Source organism: Megascapheus bottae, chromosome 31 (assembly GCF_031878675.1).
Source record: "Megascapheus bottae isolate mThoBot1 chromosome 31, mThoBot2.hap1, whole genome shotgun sequence".
Lineage (NCBI taxonomy): Eukaryota > Metazoa > Chordata > Mammalia > Rodentia > Geomyidae > Megascapheus > Megascapheus bottae.
The window spans coordinates 559,134-578,547 of NC_143539.1; the positions used below are offsets into that span (position 1 = coordinate 559,134).

General features: G+C 55.5%; 1 protein-coding gene across 1 annotated transcript; it reads left to right on the plus strand.

The window, feature by feature from the left end:
* Positions 1–12,448: 12,448 nt before the first annotated feature.
* On the plus strand, positions 12,449–16,801 carry Znf71 (zinc finger protein 71). Its single transcript, XM_090322935.1, has 3 exons — positions 12,449–12,527; positions 14,050–14,185; positions 15,024–16,801. The coding sequence occupies exons 1-3, from the start codon at positions 12,501–12,503 to the stop codon at positions 16,595–16,597; spliced, it is 1,737 nt and encodes a 578-aa protein (XP_090179061.1). The 5' UTR covers positions 12,449–12,500; the 3' UTR covers positions 16,598–16,801.
* Positions 16,802–19,414: the final 2,613 nt, after the last annotated feature.

Here is a 19,414-nt window from a genome sequence, read left to right on the forward strand (position 1 = left end):
ACAGAAATAATAAAATAATGCACAGGGGTGGCGGCAGAGGGACAAATAATAATAAAAATAATAATGCACAGGGGTGGCGGCAGAGGGATCCCGCACAGTAGCCCAGGTCTGCCATCCTCGTTACTTAGAAGCGGGCACCGGAAAGTTTCTGTTCAGAGACTTCCTAAGCACCAAGCCCAGTGAGCCCCACGGCGCATGTCGCCAGGAGCTGGGCGTGGCGTCGGAGGCTGAGACCGGAGGACTGGGGCTCCAGGCTAGCCCGGGAAAACAAACGTTTAGGAGCCCACATCGCATTAGGAGAACCTGGGTGTGGCTCCAGGTGCCTGTCATCTGAAATCGGGCTGTGGGCGAGGTGGGCCTGGGCGGCCCCAGGATCCTGTCCCAGACAACCAGAGCAGAAGCGGCTGGAGTTGTGACTGTTGCTTGCCTGGTGATCCCCGCTATTCTCTGGCTCACAACCACCAAACTCCGGTCTCTGACTGGACTCCTGTGGCAGTCAGTCCCCCCGTGAGTCTGTCTCCGCATGATCACCTGTGCAGGGAATACGGCCTACCTGCTCCACCACCACCCTCATCTCAGCCAAGCTGAATGTCCAGCACCTCCCAGCGCCACATTCTGAGATGCACAGCTCAATCCCCGGCAAACACAAAACCTGACCTCCATTGATCCAGAAGGACTCTGTATATACGGTCTCTTTTCCTTCCGTCCTGGGGATTGAACTCGCAGCCTGGTGCTTGGTAAGCAGGCACTCTACTCCCAAGCCACACCTCTAGTACTTTGTACACTTTACACAATTAAAATCAATGTGCTATAAAACTAAATGACTACATGATGTCTGCCACTCTAGCTCTTTCTGCCCTGTAGGTCAGATAATAAGCTCTCAATGCTTAGAGTTGACTGACTTTGGAGAGAGAATGCTTTGCCTTCTCTTTCTCTCTGGGTTTTCGAGTCCCGGAATCGAACGGATAAACTCCCGTCCTCTACCAGGCCCCTGACTCCCAGGATACCCGACAGCGGCCAGGCTTAGCCGACAAGCCTCTGTGGTTGCTGGTCACTGGCTTTAGAACAGGGAGCTTAGCTGGGGTCAGAACCGAGGCAAGGTCGTAGGGTTTACCAAAGTAGTCTTTTCCTACAAACAAGGGGGCTAACCTCAGCACCGCGATTTTTTTCTTCTTTTTTCTTTTTGCTCAGTTGTGGGGCCTGAACTCTGGGCCTGGGCGCTGTCCCTGAATTCTTCCGCTCAAGGCTGCCACCCTGCCACTTTGAGCCACCGTGCCACACTTCCGGTTTTCTGGTGGTTAACTGGAGTTATAAGTCTTACAGACTTTCATGCCTGGGCTGGCATTGAACCGGGATCCTCAGAGCTCAGCCTCCTGAGTAGATCCTCAGAGCTCAGCCTCCTGAGTAGGCCGACAGGCGTGAGCCACCAGTGCCCAGCGGCACAGGAAATTGTCTTTTAACCTGTTAAAAGCCAAAATAAGCCCGGCACTGGTGGCCCACACCTGTCAGCCTAGCTACTCAGGAGGCTGAGATCTGAAGATGGCGGCTTGAAGCCTGCCCGGGCAGGCGAGTCCTTGAAACCGCTTTTATCTCTAATAAACTACTCAGAGAAGGCCAGAAGTGGTGCCGTGGCTCAAGTGGTAGAGCACTAGCCTTGAGCACAGAGACTCAGGGACAGCCAGGCCAAGCCCCAGGACTGCCCCCTTCTCTCCCCTCCAAAAAGTCAAACTATCAGGCCAAGGACTAAAGATACCAGAAACTCTTTCTGGTTGGGCAAGAAAGGAGGCAATAAAAGGGAAGAAGGTAACACAGGACATAAACACAGAGTGGAGGCAAGAGGGCCCGACTTACCACTCCAGGCTTCCTGTTTTGTCCCTAATGGACAGCAGATGAAAGGGGAAGAAAAAGTCTTTAGTGCAATTTGATTGGCCAGTGAGTCTGTGCATTCTCATTGGCTAGGAAGGCTAAGGCAGGATTCCTGAGCTCAGCTCATTGGCTTAGTGGGCTTCTAGAAGGGACCCGAGAGGGTCTGATTGGGTGTCGGTCCACCCCTTTTCTCCTTGTGTCCTGCAGGTGACTCACCCCAAACGACTGGGAGACAACTGGAAGTGTTCAAGCCCTCCACCCTCAGCAGGGTTCAAGGTGGTGTCCTCGATTTCTGCCATCACTGTCTGGATCACCATGCACAAGGCTCCCTCTGCCTGAGCTCCTGCTCCAGGACGTGTGCAATTGTGTGTGCTCCTCAGGCTTGAACTCAAGGCCTGGGCGTTGTCCCTGTGCTTTTTCACTCGAGAGTGGTGCTCAGCCACCTGAGCCACAGCTCTGCTGGCTTTTCGCTGGTGTAGGGGTGATAGGAGTCTCCCAGACTTTCCTGCTGAGGCTGGCTTCAAATGGGGATCCTCCGATCTCAGCCTCCTCCGTGGCTCGGAGGACAGGTGTGAGCGCCTGGCAGCCAGCTGAGGCTGGCTGCTTCCTTCCAATTACTCTTACTACAATTGGCTGTGAAACGTTTTGTGCATTTGAAGCAGCAGAGAGAGCATTATGAGAGAAGCAGTGCACGGAACAATTCTTAAACACGGACGCGTTTGCTGTAGACCTAGTTGGAGACTTTCCAAATGCAGCCTGAACGCCAGGCCCACCCCAGCCACAGTGGCTGCCTCTAAGTCAATTTTATGTTACGGGGTACATTTTATTCCCCCTGTATTTTCTTGTTCCCTTTTTCTCACTGAACTATTGTCTCCTTAAAAAGGCATGTTCCAGCATGGAGCCAGCAGCTCAGCCTGTCATCCTAGCTACTCGGGAGGCTGAGATCTGAGGATCTCCGCTGGAAGTGGTGCCATGGCTCAAGGGGTAGAGCTAAGAAGCTCACCGGTAACACCCAGGCCCTGAGTTCAAGCCCCAGGATTGGCAGGGGGAAAAATGGGACGATTCCTGTTCTGTTTTGAAATTCAATTTAATAAGATTCTATCAAGTTAATTTCTTTTTCTGGTATGCATTCGTATTTAATTCCAACGTGATGACCCATTCTGGGGGTGACCTGTGGTTGATGCAGTCTCAGTTTTTGCTCCTCTAATCTGAACAGATCTGCTGTGATGTTCTTGCGGACACCGCTTCCTTCGTGGAGCTGTCGGACCACTTGAACCGAACGAAGTGACCACACCTGGTTTCACCCAATACACCAGCGTCAGGTGGAAGCAAGGCAGCAAACCACCAGAATATCGTTGAGTATTTTCCAGAAATTCGTGGGGGAAGAATTTTATCCCTGCTTTGCATTTGCTACTGTAGGATTATCAATACAATTGAGTGGGTTTTTCTCCTTTTCACAAGCCTTTTTTTTTTTTTTTTGTGGGTCATGGGGCTTGAACTCTGGGCCTGGGCGCTGTCGCTGAGCTCTTCAGCTCAAGGCTACTGCCCTGCCCTTAAGCCACAGCCCCACTTCCCATTTTCTAGTAGTTAATTGGAGATGAGTCTCTCGGACTTGAGTGCCTGGGCTGGCTTTGAACTGTGATCCTCAGATCTCAGCCTCCTGAGTCGCTAGGATTACAGGCCTAGCCACTGCGCCGGGCTTCCCTCCCTCCCCCGTCTTGTGGAATTGATTTTCATTGTTTTAATTGTGTTTCTTTCCTTTTTCTGGTGGTCTTGGGGCCTGGGTTCTATCCCTGAGCCTCTTTGTGCTCACAGCTAGTGCTCTACCACTTGAGCCACAGGGCCACTTTTATGAGTAGCTAACTGGAGATACAAGTCTCGTAGCCTTTTCTGCCCAGTCTGGCTTCAAAACCTGATCCTCGGATCTCAGCCTCCTGAGTAGCGAGGATGACAGGCGTGGGCCACCAGCCCCTGGCTATTACTTTGTTTATGTGGTTCTGAGCAGTCACGCCAGGGCCTCATGAATGCTCTACCATGAAGCCACATTCCCACCCCTGTTTTCTGGTGTTCCTTTTTCCCCGGTGGGAAGCATTTGGCATCTTCCAATAGAGTGGCCTGGCTACTCATCTATACCCACCCCTCCCAGGTTATTGTTTGCAGTTTTCTTTCACCTATAAAGACTGTTTGCTCACCATGTTTTGCATTTAATAAAATTAATAAGGATTACTTTATGGTTTGTAAACTTAAATTTTCTGTGTGTGTGTGTGTTGGCCCTTGGACTTGAACTTAAGCCATTTTCCTTAAGGAGCCACACGTCCCCAGGGCCTCAGGGCTCTTCCTGTTCTGTGGGCGGTGTCCAGAATGAGGATGGCAGCCCTGTTCAGATTGCATCGATATACTCAAGAGCACGTGACCTCAGTTTGGGGAGCCTGGGGAATGGCGGCAGCACCCTGGTTCCTGGGCCTGCCTTCTACTGCTCCTTAACTTCAGGCTGTCTGTTGCCAGGTGCTGGCATTTGGGGGACTGCCATCATTTCTCCCAGCTCCCAGCTGCTGTGTGCAGACCACGTGCTGTCAACCCAGCCCAGCGTTTGTCCCCTCAGGACACTGATACTCAGCATCAGTGGAGCTCGGGGCAGGTTTAAGAAGTCACAGACCCAACCCTAGACAAACAAGCCAGAGTCGCCGCCGGAAGAGGCGGGTTGGGTGTGGACGGCGAGCACAGGGCTTACAGGGGCTTGGGATTGGCGTGGATTCCTTAAAACCAAAACCCAATACTTTCTTTTTTTTTTTTTAAGAAAAAGAGTGCATTTATTGGAATTACCTGAATACAGTTAGCATATTTGTAATAACCTGGGGGAGTGAGATACATTCTATAAGAAAATTACTCTAAATAATGGAGTCACAGCCATCTGGGCTCCTAGCCGGATGCCAGAGACACAGGTAGGATAATTGAGTTCCTGACATCCTGATACTTGGTGATATTTTGAGGAAGATAGTCCACGCAGTGCCCAGGCCTCAGAGGAGAGACCAGCCATTCCTTAAATTACAAATATCTGGCTAGATGAGGAAAGCCAAGATGCCTTGTGTTCATTTAGCCCCACTGAACCACGGCTCCTTGCATTATGCATCACATAATGGAGGACGCCTGGTCACGATCTTTGTTTCATTTGGAGGGCCAGCAATTCACAGGCCAGCCAAGTGGCTGTGAAAGACAAAAGCAGATGGGCCAAGAGGGAACAGATGAGAAAGTAGTGCTGTGCCTCAAGAGAAAGAGCACTAACCTTGAGAGGAAGAGCTCAGAGACAGCACGTAGGCCCGGAGGTCAAGGCCAGAGACTGACGAAAACAGAAAACAAAGGTAACATGATACAAAGCCGTTAAATCCTTGAGAACGGACCAGAAAATTATCTGGGATGAATTGATCAAGAAGGGGTTAGATTCTCACTTACAGAATGTGAAAGTTATCTGGGATAAAAACTTTGTTCCTCCCTGATAAATCTATGGGGAGGATTACTATGGAATGTGAACTTTGATCTTCATGGTTCCCCAGTAAGCATTCATTGTTTATTTGTAATCCTCAGTTTAGAATGTGTTTATGTAAGCACCCATTATTTGTTTATCCTTAATCCCTAGACTTATTATTTGTTTAGGTAAGCCCTCATTATTTATTTATCTACAGTCTCTAGGTTTACTATCTGTAATGGCTGCAACATTTATCACTGTGATCAGTATTTACTTATCCATAATTGTCAACTCACAAATTTTGGCTTGTCTACATTCTTGCACATATACACCTCCTATGTGAGATTCCTGGCCTTTAAAGACCCTGTTGAGGACCTAGCGGTGAAGTGCTTGCCTGGCATGCACAAAGACCCGGGTTCGATTCCTCGGTACCACATACATGGAAAAAGCCAGAAGTGGTGCTGAGGCTCAAGTGGTAGAGTTCTAGCCTTGAGAAAGCCCAAGGACAGTGCCCAGGCCCTGAGTTCAGGTGCAGGACTGGCAAAAAAACAAAAACAACCTGTTGAGTGAGAGATGAGGGCACCCTCTGCTATCTGAGTAGTTGGGTATAGTCCCATGGAAAATAAAAGACCCCTTGCTCTGTTTTTCTGAGTTGGTGGCAATAGTTTGGATAATTAGGATATAGAACATATTAAAATTAAAATTAAAATATATCTTCCTAGTGATACATTTGCCCAAGAAAGGAGGTTCCTTACAGACTCCCAGAGGAGTATATTGAGTATAAATGTAGTATAACCTCTTGAGGCTTTGATAGGCCATGGTATACAGAGATGTTTGTGAGGTACAAGGTGGCATTCTGATGCCCATACATGGAGTAGTGGTCAATTAGAATAACCAGCCAATCCATTACCTTAAACTTTGACTTCCTTCCTTCCTCCCTTTTCTGGGCAGTTCTGGGGCTTGAACTGGGGGCTCCTACCATAGGAACCATACGTCACCTTCCAAACTCTGACTTCTTATTTTTTTGCCAGTGCTCAAGGCCTGAGCACTGTGCTTGGGCTTTTTCAAGGCTAGCGCTCTACCACTTGAGCCACAGCACCACTTCTGGCTTTTCCTGTATACCAAGGAATCAAACCCCAGTCTCTGTGCATGCTAGATAGGCACTCTACCACTAGGCCAAACCCTTGACCTGAATTTTGTACACACTTTCGGAAGGCACAAGTGTGAGACAAATGTGGAAACGTTTGGGTTGCTCCTGAAGGAAGGATATCCTCACCCTTCTCGGTAGAGGGAGGCTTGGATCTCCACTCATGTTGGAGATATTTGTTTCTGGGCTCCTGAGAGGCAGAACCCTCCGGGAGGCCTTGGGAATGGAATTGACCTTCTGAGCTGATGGATGGTTTTTATTAAAATATCCATACTCTGGCTGGCTACCTCCACGTGTCTGGTATACACGGAGGGTTAGCCACTCAAAAGCTGAAAGTCGGCGTTCTTGGGTCACGAAGGAGGAGAATTTCAGGGGAGACAGGAGGAAAACACCCGTTCAAAATGTAAGACACGCTCATCCCCACAGGCTGAATGTAGAACTCATATAAGCAGTGACATAAGTCATGAAGGCAGACGCAGCGACGTAGGAGAGGACGGAGGCCACGCCAGCATCAGGACGGTGTAGGCCGCCCCGGTCTCTGGGGAGCCTCCGCGACGGTGGCTGGATGTGCGGCTTTGCCGCTGTCGCTTATCGTGTCTGTACGGGACCCCAATGATGGATCCACTGGCCCAGCCCCTGGGGCCGATAAATGTGGCATTCGAGACGAACAGCTGCGTGGTGAGGGGGAGCTGGAAGGGGTCCCGGTCAAGGTCAGGGGCCAGGCGGCCATGGCTGGGCCACAGCGCTAACGTCACCCTGCCCCTCGGGTGTCCTTCTCCAAGTCTTTCTTGAAGACGCTGCCATGAACGCTCTGCGGAGGGGAGGAAGCCACACCCGGTGTCCTACTGCGTCTGTGGTGATTGGAGCCAAGACAGGGACGGCAGCGCCCAGGGCCTGCCCGGCCATCGGCTCCAGTGACTGAGGTGAGCATCCCGGCCTCGGGCCCTCTCCAGAGATGGAGGCCAGCCTGGGCTCCTGCACCCGGCCCTCTGGGGAGCTCTGAGGAGCGGCTCTGCAGCTCCACCCCTGTGCTCCTCCCTGGGGTCCTCCCTGCTGTCCTGTGGCTGGTCCATGCCCCGCTCTGCAGTCAGTCCTGCAGAAGGCAGTTTGTTTGACTTGTAGGCTGATGTGGCTTGCAGCCCCATGACCCGCAGAAGGAGAACACAGAGGGCAAGGCCGCGAAGGAGAGACTTCTCAGAAGAAGAGGGAGGAATAGCAAGGAATCCCAGGAGGAAATGCACAGCATCCCTGGCCATGAAGGGAAATGAAACATCAAAATAACGCTGACTCCATCTCTCCGCAGTTAGACTGGCCAACGCTGTGAGTCACGACAACAGCAAATGTTGGCGGGAAGGCATGCAAAGCGAAACCCTATTGCACTGTGGGAATGTAAACTAGTACAACCACTCTGGAAAACGGCTTGGAGATTCCTAAAATTCTAAACATAAGCTGGCTGTGGTGGCTCCTAGCTACTCGGGAGGCTGAGATCTGAGGATCACAGTTCAAAGCCAGCCCAGGCACTAAAGTCCATGAGACTCTCCAATTAGCCACTAAAAAAACCCAGAAGTGGCACTGTGGCTCAAGGGGTAGGGCGGTAGCCTTAAGCTGAGGAGCTCAGGGACAGCACCCAGGCCGAGTTCAAGACCCATGACCAAACAAAAAAGCAAACAAACAAACTAAACCTAGATCTTCCCTATGACCCAGCCACACCATCTGCCCTGAGCATCGAGAGCGGGAGATGACGAGGATATCTCACAGCCATGCCCGCTGCCCCACTTCACAGAAGCCAAGATATGGAAGCAGCCCAGATGCCCCACAATAGATGAGTAAAACCAAAAAATGTGAGACCTACATGTCATGGAACTTTCCACAGCCGTTAGAAAGAATAAACTGTCATTTGGAGAGAAATGGATGGCACGACAACAAATCACGTGAAGTGAGGTAAGCCAAACTCAAAGAGCCCATGTGATCTCCGATAGGGGGAACTTAGATCTAAAAGACTCTGGTATCTGATAAATTACACAGGGTTCTAGATACACATAGTGAGACCGAAAGAGGATACTCTTCAGAAACAAAAAGGTGCAATGTCTATGTGCCTCTTCATATTTATATAAAATAATATATACCTCAAAATGAACTTCAAGATATGGAAATAAGATCTCTTATTTTTTATTTTTTAATTATTTATGATGTATACATGTGTATACCTTTGGGAGGTTGGAAGAGAAGGGTACAGAACTTGAGGGAAAAGGGGTGATAAAAATGCAGCAGTGGACCTCACTGGACACTGATGAAGGACCAAAGGACTCGTGGAGATGGGAGGTACTGGGAGAGAGGGAGAAAACAAGGCAATGTATGAAATGAAATGTACTTTTACCTGACTCACGTAATTGTACTCCCTCTGTACATCGCCTTTATAAAAGTAAAGTAGGGGTCCAGGAGTTTGGCCTAGTGGTAGAGTGCTTGCCTAGCATGCATGAAGACCCAGGTTCGATTCCTTGGTACCACATACATAGAAAAAAAAAAGCCGGAAGTGGTGCTGAGGCTCAAATGGTAGAGTGCTAAGCCTTGAGAAAGTCCAAGGACAGTGCTCAGGCCCTGAACTGGCAAAAAAAAAAAAAAAAAAAAAAGAATAAAGTAAACTTAAAAAACACTGGACTTCATTACAGCTGGTAGCTCACGCCTGTAATCCTAGCTACTCAGGAGGCTAAAATAAATCTGAGGATCAAGGTTCAAAGCCAGCCTGGGCAATGTAAAGCCAAGAGACTCTTATCTCTCCAAGAGAGGCTCTTCTCCACGTGAAGTGGGGCTGTGGTTCAAGGGCAGGTGGTAGCCTTGAGCTGAAGAGTTCGGGGCAGCACCCAGGCCCAGAGGCAGAGCAGTCGCCTTGAGCTGAGGAGCTCAGGGACAGCGCCCAAGCCAGAGTTCAAGCCCCATGACCAAAACAAAAACAACAACAACAACAACAACAACCCACAGAACTTCCCAGGACCAACTTAAGATCTACAAGATCCATGCCCATGGGATGAGAGCTCACCTGAACTGTGGGCGATATTTCTTCCCCTCTGCAGCACCTCTGAATAGCTCCAGTTCACCCCATGTCTCACAACCAATGGCAATGACTTCCAAGCCCTTTTAAGAGCAAACACTGGTTCAGGGTCCCCTTCCTGTACAACAGGCCCAAGGGAGGACGTTACACATGTAAAGCAAACCAACTACCTGAGGGTGCAGATACCGGGGTCAGGGTGGGGCTCCTGAACCCGGCGTCAGCCTACAAGACTTGGTCTGGTCATACTGTTAGCATACCATATTCCATGGCAGTGACACATTGGAACTGAATGCCTGTATTTCAGAGGATCCACATCCTTCGTGATTACAACTAACTGCATTGAGACAAAGGCACTGTTGTTTTTGTTTTTTTTTTTTTTTTTTTTTTTCCAGTCCTGGGGTTGGGCTCAGGGCCTGAGCACTCTCCATGGGTTTTCTCAAGGCTAGAGCTCTACCACTTGCGCCACAGCACTACTCCGGCTTTTTTCTATGTATGTGGTACTGAGGAAGCAAACCCAGCTCTTTGTGCATGCTAGGCAAGCACTCTACCACTAAGGCCAAACTCCTGGCCCCTGAGGCACTGATATTTTAACAGGTAAGGATCTAGTTAATTTATGTGGTAGAAACAGTAATAACAATGTCCTAGTGTTAAGATCTGGTTCAAAATGGATGAGTACATGAAAGATGGGTGAACAAAACTTCTAAGAAAGTCTAGTGAGTTGATAAATGTGGCAGTTCACCAACCGATCTGATTCCCCGCGGTGAGGAATGAGCACCTTTTAACAATGAAGAAAGAAAATCCATGCCAGGGCTCTTCTGACCCCCGATTCTTTGGGGTCTGGGCCTCTCTATGAAGTCACCTCGCTGCATGCAGTGACCTCCCCGTACACAAGTTCATCCCCAGGGCAGAAACGTCCAGGTCCCGTCTGCGGGTGGAGCTTTCAGAGGTTGGCGGTGACAAAGAACATCTCAAGACACGCAGCTTCCATGGGGAAGGTGAGGCGGTGACAGTGGCAGACAACTCCAGCGTAGACTGTCTTCCGCCGGCTGTGTTGAGCTCGCCCGCGCTGAGTGACGATGAGGCGGCTGTGTCTGTGCCCCTGACCTTCCCTGCGCGGGATCCCAGCTGTGTCTGTGCCCCTGGCCTTCCCTGCGCGGGATCCCGGCTGTGTCTGTGCCCCTGACCTTCCCTGCGCGGGATCCCGGCTGTGTCTGTGCCCCTGACCTTCCCTGCGCGGGATCCCAGCTGTGTCTGTGCCCCTGGCCTTCCCTGCGCGGGATCCCGGCTGTGTCTGTGCCCCTGACCTTCCCTGCGCGGGATGCCGGCTGTGTCTGTGCCCCTGACCTTCCCTGCGCGGGATGCCGGCTGTGTCTGTGCCCCTGACATTTCCTGCGCGGGATGCGGGCTGTGTCTGTGCCCCTGACCTTCCCTGCGCGGGATCCCGGCTGTGTCTGTGCCCCTGACCTTCCCTGCGCGGGATCCCGGCTGTGTCTGTGCCCCTGACATTTCCTGCGCGGGGTGCCAGCTGTGTCTGTGCCCCTGACCTTCCCTGCGCAGGATCCCGGCTGTGTCTGTGCCCCTGACCTTCCCTGCGCGGGATGCCAGCTGCCATGGCTCGCCTCCGCCCAGGAGCCGAGGGAACTACGTTACCCAGAAGGCACTGCGACCCACGGGAAGACCGGGAGCCAATGAGCGTCCAGAGCCGTGTCACGTCCCGGTAAATGCCAGCACGGTGGGCGGGACTTCCTGCTTCCCCGACCTGGCGCGGAGTCCGCTGCCGGGCCTCGGTGGAGCCTCGCGGGGAGGGCGGGGAGTTCTCCGGGTGGACGTGGCCGCCTTCCGGGCCCGCCTGGGTCTCCCGAGGAGCGGCGCCATGGCAGAGCCCCCTTCCCGTGCCGTCCTCCCTCCTGCTCTGCTCCTGGAGACGCCGCAGAAGGGCGCGTCGCGATGGCTTCCCAGTCTGCGCGCGGGAAGCGTCTGCCCTGGGACCCCTGCAGGACCGGGGCTGGGTTCTCGACGTGCCAGGGGCCAGGGGGTGCGCGGGCCCCGGGCGGACGGCGGCGTGGGAAGGGAGGCCGGCCAGGCGCCCGCGGAGGGGCCACGCCGGCGTGACGTGATCCGGAGGTGATCGGGAGGTGATCGGGAGGTGATCGGGAGGATGCTCTGAGCGGACGCCGCGCCTCTGCTCGCTGTTTCCGTGTCTGATGAGCCCGCCTTCTCCACCTCGCCCACCGTGAATCCCCGTGCGCGTCGTGGGAAGGCTGGGACCGGGGTGGAGCCCCAGCCGTGAGAAGCCCGGGACGGTGCTCAGGCCCTGAGGCAAGAAAACAAAAACACGTCTTTAATTTTAAAAGATGTGGGTGCAGAGGGGCGGGGGACTGGGAGAGCGTGACACGGTCCCCGCAGGCCCTCTGTCTCAGCGATCACCTGCACCACCACTAAACGGTTTTAAAAGAAAGTGATGAAAAAAACTCACGGGAAATGCTGAAGACCGAGGAGGAAATGCACCAGTCAACAAGAAGAAAAAGGGGGGACAGGAACTAGACAACCCTTCAAGGGAAGAGTCAAGGCCGTGCTGCCACCCCAGGCAGGCGGGAGGGGGACCCCGGGAACCTGGCAGGGAGCCCGGCGGGAAGAGGCCGCGCGCGCATGCGCAGCACGGCGGGTGCTGCCGGGCATCCTCCAGTCCAGATCCCGCCCACCCACTGCGGCCTGGGGCTGCGGGAACTACATTACCCAGCATGCCCTGTTCCCGCAGGAAGGACGCAAGGCCAATCGGCGTTTGGAGCAGACTCATTTCCTGCTTGGCAGCACGGCGCTAGGGCGGGACTTCCGGCAGCGCGTGTTTGCCTGTTCAGCGTGCGGGTCTAAGGGGGGGGGGATCCCGGTTTACCTGAGGCGGGCGGGAGGCGGGAAGCGGGGCTCGGAGGGACGGAGACCCACTGACGTCTGAGCCCCGCCGGGCCCGCGAACTAATGGCGGCGCCAGGGGACGCGGCTCAGGTGAGCGTCCCGGCCTCCGGGCCTCCCCCGAGCGAGCGGGCGAGGCCGGAGTCCCCTGCCGGCCTCGGGGAGCGTCCGCGCCGGGCGGCGGAGCCGGGCTGTGACGTCGAGGGCGGGCGTGGGGACCGCGGCTGGGCACGCGCGGAGGGCGCCGACCTCCGCTAGGAGAACCCGGCCCTCGCGGGCTCCTCACCCCCAGACCCACGCGAGGACCCGGCCTGCGCGGGCTCCTCACCCCCAGACCCACGCGAGGACCCGGCCTGCGCGGGCTCCTCACCCCCAGACCCACGCGAGGACCCGGCCTGCGCGGGCTCCTCACCCCCAGACCCACGCGAGGACCCGGCCTGCGCGGGCTCCTCACCCCCGGGCCCACGGGAGGACCCGGCCTGCGCGGGCTCCTCACCCCCAGACCCACGCGAGGACCCGGCCTGCGCGGGCTCCTCACCCCCGGGCCCACGGGAGGACCCGGCCTGCGCGGGCTCCTCACCCCCAGACCCACGCGAGGACCCGGCCTGCGTGGGTTCCCTCAAACCCACACAAGGAGTACTAGGACCTGTGTGGGTTCCCTCAGCCCAGACCCACAGAAGACCCAACCTGTGTGGGTTCCCTTACGCCTCCCCCCAGACCACAGGAACCAGGAATGTGTGGGTCCCCTCACTCTCAAGTCCCAGGCAGGCCTGTGCAGGCTTCCCCCTACCCAGCGTCCCACATGAGAGGAACCCAGGCCTGTGCAGGTGTGGCTCCCCGGCCCCATACCTGTCCAAAGAGAACTCATGCCTGTGCAGGTCCTCTCTCTCCCTCAGACCCGGGGTGCAGGTGTCCTGTCCCGGCCCCCCAGAGGAGGCAGACCTGTGCAGATCTCCCCAGCCCAGAGCCCTGCAGACTGCTTTTGCTCACTCCAAAATTCCACGTCACCCTTGAGACATCTGAGGAGCTTCAGGAGGACAGATGAGAGCAGAAGCATGCAGTCTTTGGGAGGGGGCTCACCTGTGAGGGGCGCAGGGCTGGAGCCTGGTCAGGCACACCTAGTCACCATTACCAGTCAGAGCCGGGCCTCCTGGAGTCCACACACAGCCCTCGACAAAGGTCGATGCAAAGGAACAGCCAGCCAAGGCGACCCTTGGCGGTGTCACTGTCCACTACATCTGCACCCACATTCTGGGTAGTGTTGGCCGAGAGGGGAGCGGGAGGTGGAAATAGATGTGGAGGTGTGAAAGATGTGGTGTGCGCCCAGATCAGACAGAGCCTGGGAGATGGTGGCCTTGCTTTTGGGAACCCAAAGGTGAACGGTAAGGAGACATGTTACAGCCAGGTTACACACACACGGGTGGGGGTGGGGGAGCTCTAACCTCTGGCAAGCATGGAGACAGCTGTGCCAGCCAGTGCCAGACGAAGTGTTCTCTCCGCTGACCATCCCGTTAATGCTGCGGGTGGAAGTGGAGCCTGACCTCTCCCAGGATGCGGGCGGGCCTCTGGACCTGGGATCCTGGAGAGAAGCTGACCGTGGGGTATTGTCTTCCAGCCATGGCCAGCCTGTGCGACCTTTGAGGACGTGGTCTTTTCCTTCTCCCCAGAGGAGTGGGGGTTCCTTAATGAAGCTCAGAGGCGCCTGTACCTCAGTGTGATGCTGGAGACCTTTGCCCTGGTGACCTCTGTAGGTAAGATGGCCACCCCTACTGGTCTCTGGTCACCCTCCTCTCCCCAGAGGCAACCGTGCCCTCTCCACTGCTGGTTGGTGGCCCTGCTAACATCTCGTTCTTGGCATGTGTGCTGTGAGTGCGGCTACATATTCTGCCCGAAGGGGCCCTAATGCCAGATGCTGTAATGACTGCCAGCACCAACTCTGCAGGAAGTTGTATGACACTTGGCCTAGAGGGTGAGGAGAGCCCTGGCCACTTAGCAGGAAAGGCATGGGAAGCTGTTCTCAGCCCCGCCTGCCCTGAAGGCCGGGGGATGGGTGCCATTTGTCAGCCCAGGAATCTATCCCGTGTCCTTAGTGTTTCTAGGGCCAGTGCTGCCATACCTGTCTGCCCCTGCCCCTGCCCGTCGAGGAGTCACGAGTGCATCCCCTCAGCCTCTGCAGCATCCTCCACGCTGACGCGCTCCCCACGGGCCTTAAACCTCATGACACGTTTGCAAGTGCAGTGCAGCTGCTGTAGGTGTGGGCCCAAGCGCTCCTTCCTGCAGTGCCCGGCTCTGGAGAAGATGCCAGCAGCCTGGCCATGTCACCTCGGCCGTTCCCGAGGGAGGAGGTGCAGACCCTGCGTCTCTTCCCGTGCTCTGGCTCACCCTCGAGCCCTTTGCGTGGCATTGCCCAGATTCTCAGGACCGCAGAGGCCAGCTCTGTGGCGCCACACTTTGATCTCCAGAATAATCCTGCAGTGCAGGTTGTTGAGGAGCTCGCTGGGATTGAACTCAGCACCAAGAAAACCCTGCAGACTCCCCGGCCACAGGGTGCACGTGTTTCACTGTCTCACTGTCATTTCTCTGGTTTAGGTTGTGGGCATGGAGTAGACGGTCAGGAGTCACCTGTGGGCCCTGAGTCTGTGGGTGGAAAGTCACAGGTGACCAGCGCACGGGTGTGTCCACCCACCCAGAAGACGCAGTCCTGCAGCGTCTGTGTCCTCGTCTTAAAAGACATTTTGTGCCTGGCTCTCCCTCCGGTGCCGAGGCCATGTCCGCCGGAGGCGTGTGAGGCCGAGCCTCGGCCCTCAGACCTCGGGCGGGCGGCGGAGTCGGCGGCGTGGGCTGTGGAGGCACCTGTGCACCAGGAAAGCTCCGACTGCCTGGTGGTGGGGCAGCGGTTCTGGTTCGAGGACCTCTGGAAGAACCTGTCTGTGTTTTCTCACTTCCTGCAGCCCCCGGTCACCCCCAGTTGTGAGAGCCCCCACAACGCCCCACTTTGGGCGGCGTTTCACGACGGGAGAGGTTACTACGACTTCTTTCCATGGACGGAAGCTTCCGGCCATGAAAATGCCGCTTTCCACAGCCTGAGCGCGTATCCCGGTGCACAGCTTTACGAGCACGGCGTGTGTGAGAGACCGTTCCACACGCAGTACTCACTTGTGCCGTTCCAGGCGGTCCACCCTGGTGAGCGGGTGCACGAGTGCGGCCAGTGTGGGAAGCGGTTCAAGCGCAGGGCGGCTCTGTACATACACGAGCGCGTCCACACGGGGGAGCGGCCCTACGGCTGCCGCGAGTGCGGGAAGTGCTTCCCGCGCCGGGCGGCCCTGTCCGTGCACCAGCGCATCCACACGGGGGAGCGGCCCTACGGCTGCCCCGAGTGCGGGAAGTGCTTCAAGGACGGCTACGCCCTCACCGTGCACCAGCGCGTGCACACGGGCGAGCGCCCGTACGTGTGCGGGGACTGCGGCAAGTCCTTCAAGCGCGGCGGGGACCTGATCGTGCACCAGCGCGTGCACACCGGGGAGCGGCCCTACGTGTGCCCGTACTGCGGGAAGGCGTTCAAGCGGGGCGGGGAGCTGACCGTGCACCAGCGGGGGCACACCGGGGAGCGGCCCTACGCCTGTGGCCAGTGCGGGAAGTCCTTCAAGCTCCGGAACGGCCTCATCGTGCACCAGCGGGGCCACACCGGGGAGCGGCCCTACGTGTGCGCCGACTGCGGGAAGGCCTTCAAGGAGAGGAGCGTCCTCACCGTGCACCAGCGCATTCACACCGGGGAGCGGCCCTACCAGTGCCGCGTCTGCGGGAAGGCCTTCAAGGAGAGGAGCGTCCTCTCCGTGCACCAGCGGGTGCACAACGTGGAGCGGCCCTACGAGTGCGGCGAGTGCGGGCGCTCCTTCAAGCGGGGCTACGACCTCACCGTGCACCAGCGCGTGCACACCGGCGAGCGCCCCTACGTGTGCGCCGACTGCGGCAAGTCCTACAAGAGGGGCAGCAACCTCGCCGAGCACCAGCGGGCACACCTGAAGGAAGGTTCCTATGACTGCAGAAACCTGGGGAAGACGCTGGCCCGGGGCGCCAGAGGTCACGAGGGAGAGACGCCGTACAGACGCAGCGGGTGTGACAGACCCTTCTGGTATGAACCCAGTATTGTTCACCACCCCTAAAGCAACAGAGCAAACCCATAAGGCCCGGTGCTGGCAGCTCCCGCCTGCAGTCCTGGCTACTCAAGACGAGGAGTGCTGAGGAGCGTGGTTCAAAGCCAGCCTGGGCAGAAAGACGTGTGGGGCTCTTATCTCGCATTCACCAGAAAAAGCCGGAAGTGGAAGTGTGGATGGAGTGGTAGAGCACCAGGCAGAAGAGGAAACTTGTAAGCATGGCTGTTGTGACCAACCATGGAGCTTACTCGTTACGGACAGGCTCACACCAGGGGAGAGGTCCACGGGGGTGGAGGGCAGGGCATGGGTTCCTCACTGGAAATGACACGGTGAGCAGAAGCTGAGTGTGTGAACAGTGTCGGATTCCACTCAGAACTCCCCTCACTGCGCAGGCAGGGCCGCTGGAGAGGCCCACCACTGCGGCAGGACGGGAGCCCCGGCTTGCGCTGACCGACCTCCACGTCCCTCTCTCCCCACTACCACAGAAAGCCCCACCTGGAACAGCACCATACAGAAGGGATGGCCATGTCTGCAGGTTCACACCAGTGCCTGGGGTCCACTCACCTGGCATGGCTTCTGGCGTGGGGTGAGGCTGACGTGCTGGGCGCTGTCTTCCAGAAGCCACTGCCAGGAGCCAGCCTGCAGAGTGGCAGCTGGCTGACTTTCCGTGGCGCCTCTGCTCTCCAGACCCACAAGGCAACAGTGGGCTGCTGTTAACTTCAGAACCCCAGAGAGGCCAGCGGGACTCGGAGCTGGCCAGCCTGGAGGCTCAGAGTAGGCTTAGCTTTGTCATGCATGCTGTGGTCTCATGTGGGACTTGTATGGCTTCCGGCCTCCAAGCCACTTACTGGTCACGTAGCTCAGGTTTCTGCATCAATAAAGCAGAAACCTCCCACTTTAATCTTGGCCTTTCACATAGCTGATTGGTTGTACATGTAGGGAATCAGACTGTTTATGATGAGATGGACAACTTCCATGGCGTGACTGATGGTGTGTGCTTCAGAAATTGCGTGTGACAGTGGCTACCCGTCACTTCTTTGCCAGCGTGGACTGCCATCAAGACCTCCAGTGGAACACTGCAGGAATTAGGTGGCCACTGCCTGTCAAGAACTGCCTGGTTCAAGGTCATCTCATTCACAATGCGTCTTGTATAAAAAAACAGGATGCAAGGAGTTTACAGAGCTTCCCTTCACTGTGGCTGCCAGCAGGCGATCACCCCTGCTCTGGGGAGTGGCACTGGGCTGACAGTGAAAGCTCTGAGGAGAAAAACAGGACCTGAGCCTTCGTGACCTCATGACAGATGTCAGGCCGTGAGTGACCCTGCTTCCAAGAAAGCAAAAATACAATTTGACATCTGACTCCCAAGCCAATAAGCACAAGTACTTTTGTCTGCCATGAAGTGGGGGAGGGGCCGTGCTGCAGCCACCCCAGGCCCAAGGCCCATGAAAACTCCCTGAAGAGGTGCCAGGCACCCAGAATCCTCTGGGGCCTGAAAAAGGTTCAGGTGCACTTACATGCTTGACCTGTGGAAAACAGAGTTATGAGCACTGATTCATGTACAGTAGAATATGTGTGGATAAGGGTTTTTTGAGCAATAAAATGAAATCTCTTGCATAACAAAAGTATGCAAATAAAAAAATGCCTGAGCCAGGTGTTGGTGGCTCACACCTGTAATCCTAGCTACTCAGGAAGCTGAGATCTGAGGATTGCGGTTCAAAGCCAGCCCGGGCAGGAATGTCGAGACTCAACCTCCATTTAACCACCAGAAAACCAGAAGTGGTGCTGTAGCTCAAAGTGGTAGAGCAAAACGAACTCAAGGCAGCACCCAGACCCTGAGTTCAAACCCCATGACTAACGAAAGGAAAAATAATGCCTAAATGAATATGTGGCTAAGATCTTTCCTGAATGTACCTGGAGTTTACTGGACTTTTTTAAAAGCTCAGCTGTAAACTGACTGGAAATTAAAATTAAACTGTATTTGTGTTTTAGTTAATAGTACATTTATTATTATAATCAGGTGTGTTGCACGTAAACATAATTAGGGACTAAAGTATAATGTACTAGTTATGTGAACCTGTAAACAAAAACAACACCATGACGTAACTGGAGATATGTGTATCACACGCACGCGGGTGGCCGGATGTTTTGTGTGCTCTTTTTAAATTTCCTAATCACAGGTGAGTTTCTTACCATTGCTACTTTCAAGCCCTAAGCTGGGCGTGCGCACAGCGACGAGGTCGGGCTGTAGGGAGGGGCTGGCCTGCCCCTCCCTCGCCGCTGTGCCGTTGGCTGGCTGGCTGGCTGCCGCCTTTCCTTCCCACCCCGCTGAAGGGGCGTTGCCCCCGTGTGCCGCCTCGGTCGTCTCTGGTTGTCCGCGGTCTTCCTGAGGTCTGACCCTTGGTTTAGTGGTCGTTCTTGCGTTTCCTCGGTTGTGCAGCGGGCACGGTTCTGGAGGGACGCAGCCTGTGGGAGTGGTTTCAGGGGCGTGTCCTCATGGGGCAGGGAGGAGTGCGTGGGCCTCAGGGTAGCTGCTGCTCAGGCGTTAGCGTGAGGGCCAGGCTCCTGGAGGACGGACACGCGCGCACGCGGCACAGAAAGCTGCCTTTACATGACCAATAGTGACACTAAACTGAAGAGCAGGCTGGAGCCTGGGCTGGGACTACAGTGGATGGAGCCAGACCCGAGTGTTCCCTCGTGACAATGTTGCCGCCCTGTGTCTCGTGCAGAGCAGCTCACGCCGCCCTCTGTCCAGTCTTCACCTCCTGGGTGAAGCGAGGCTCCAGCTGAGTGTGCGCTGGGCTTGGACCTTTCCAGATGTTCCACTGG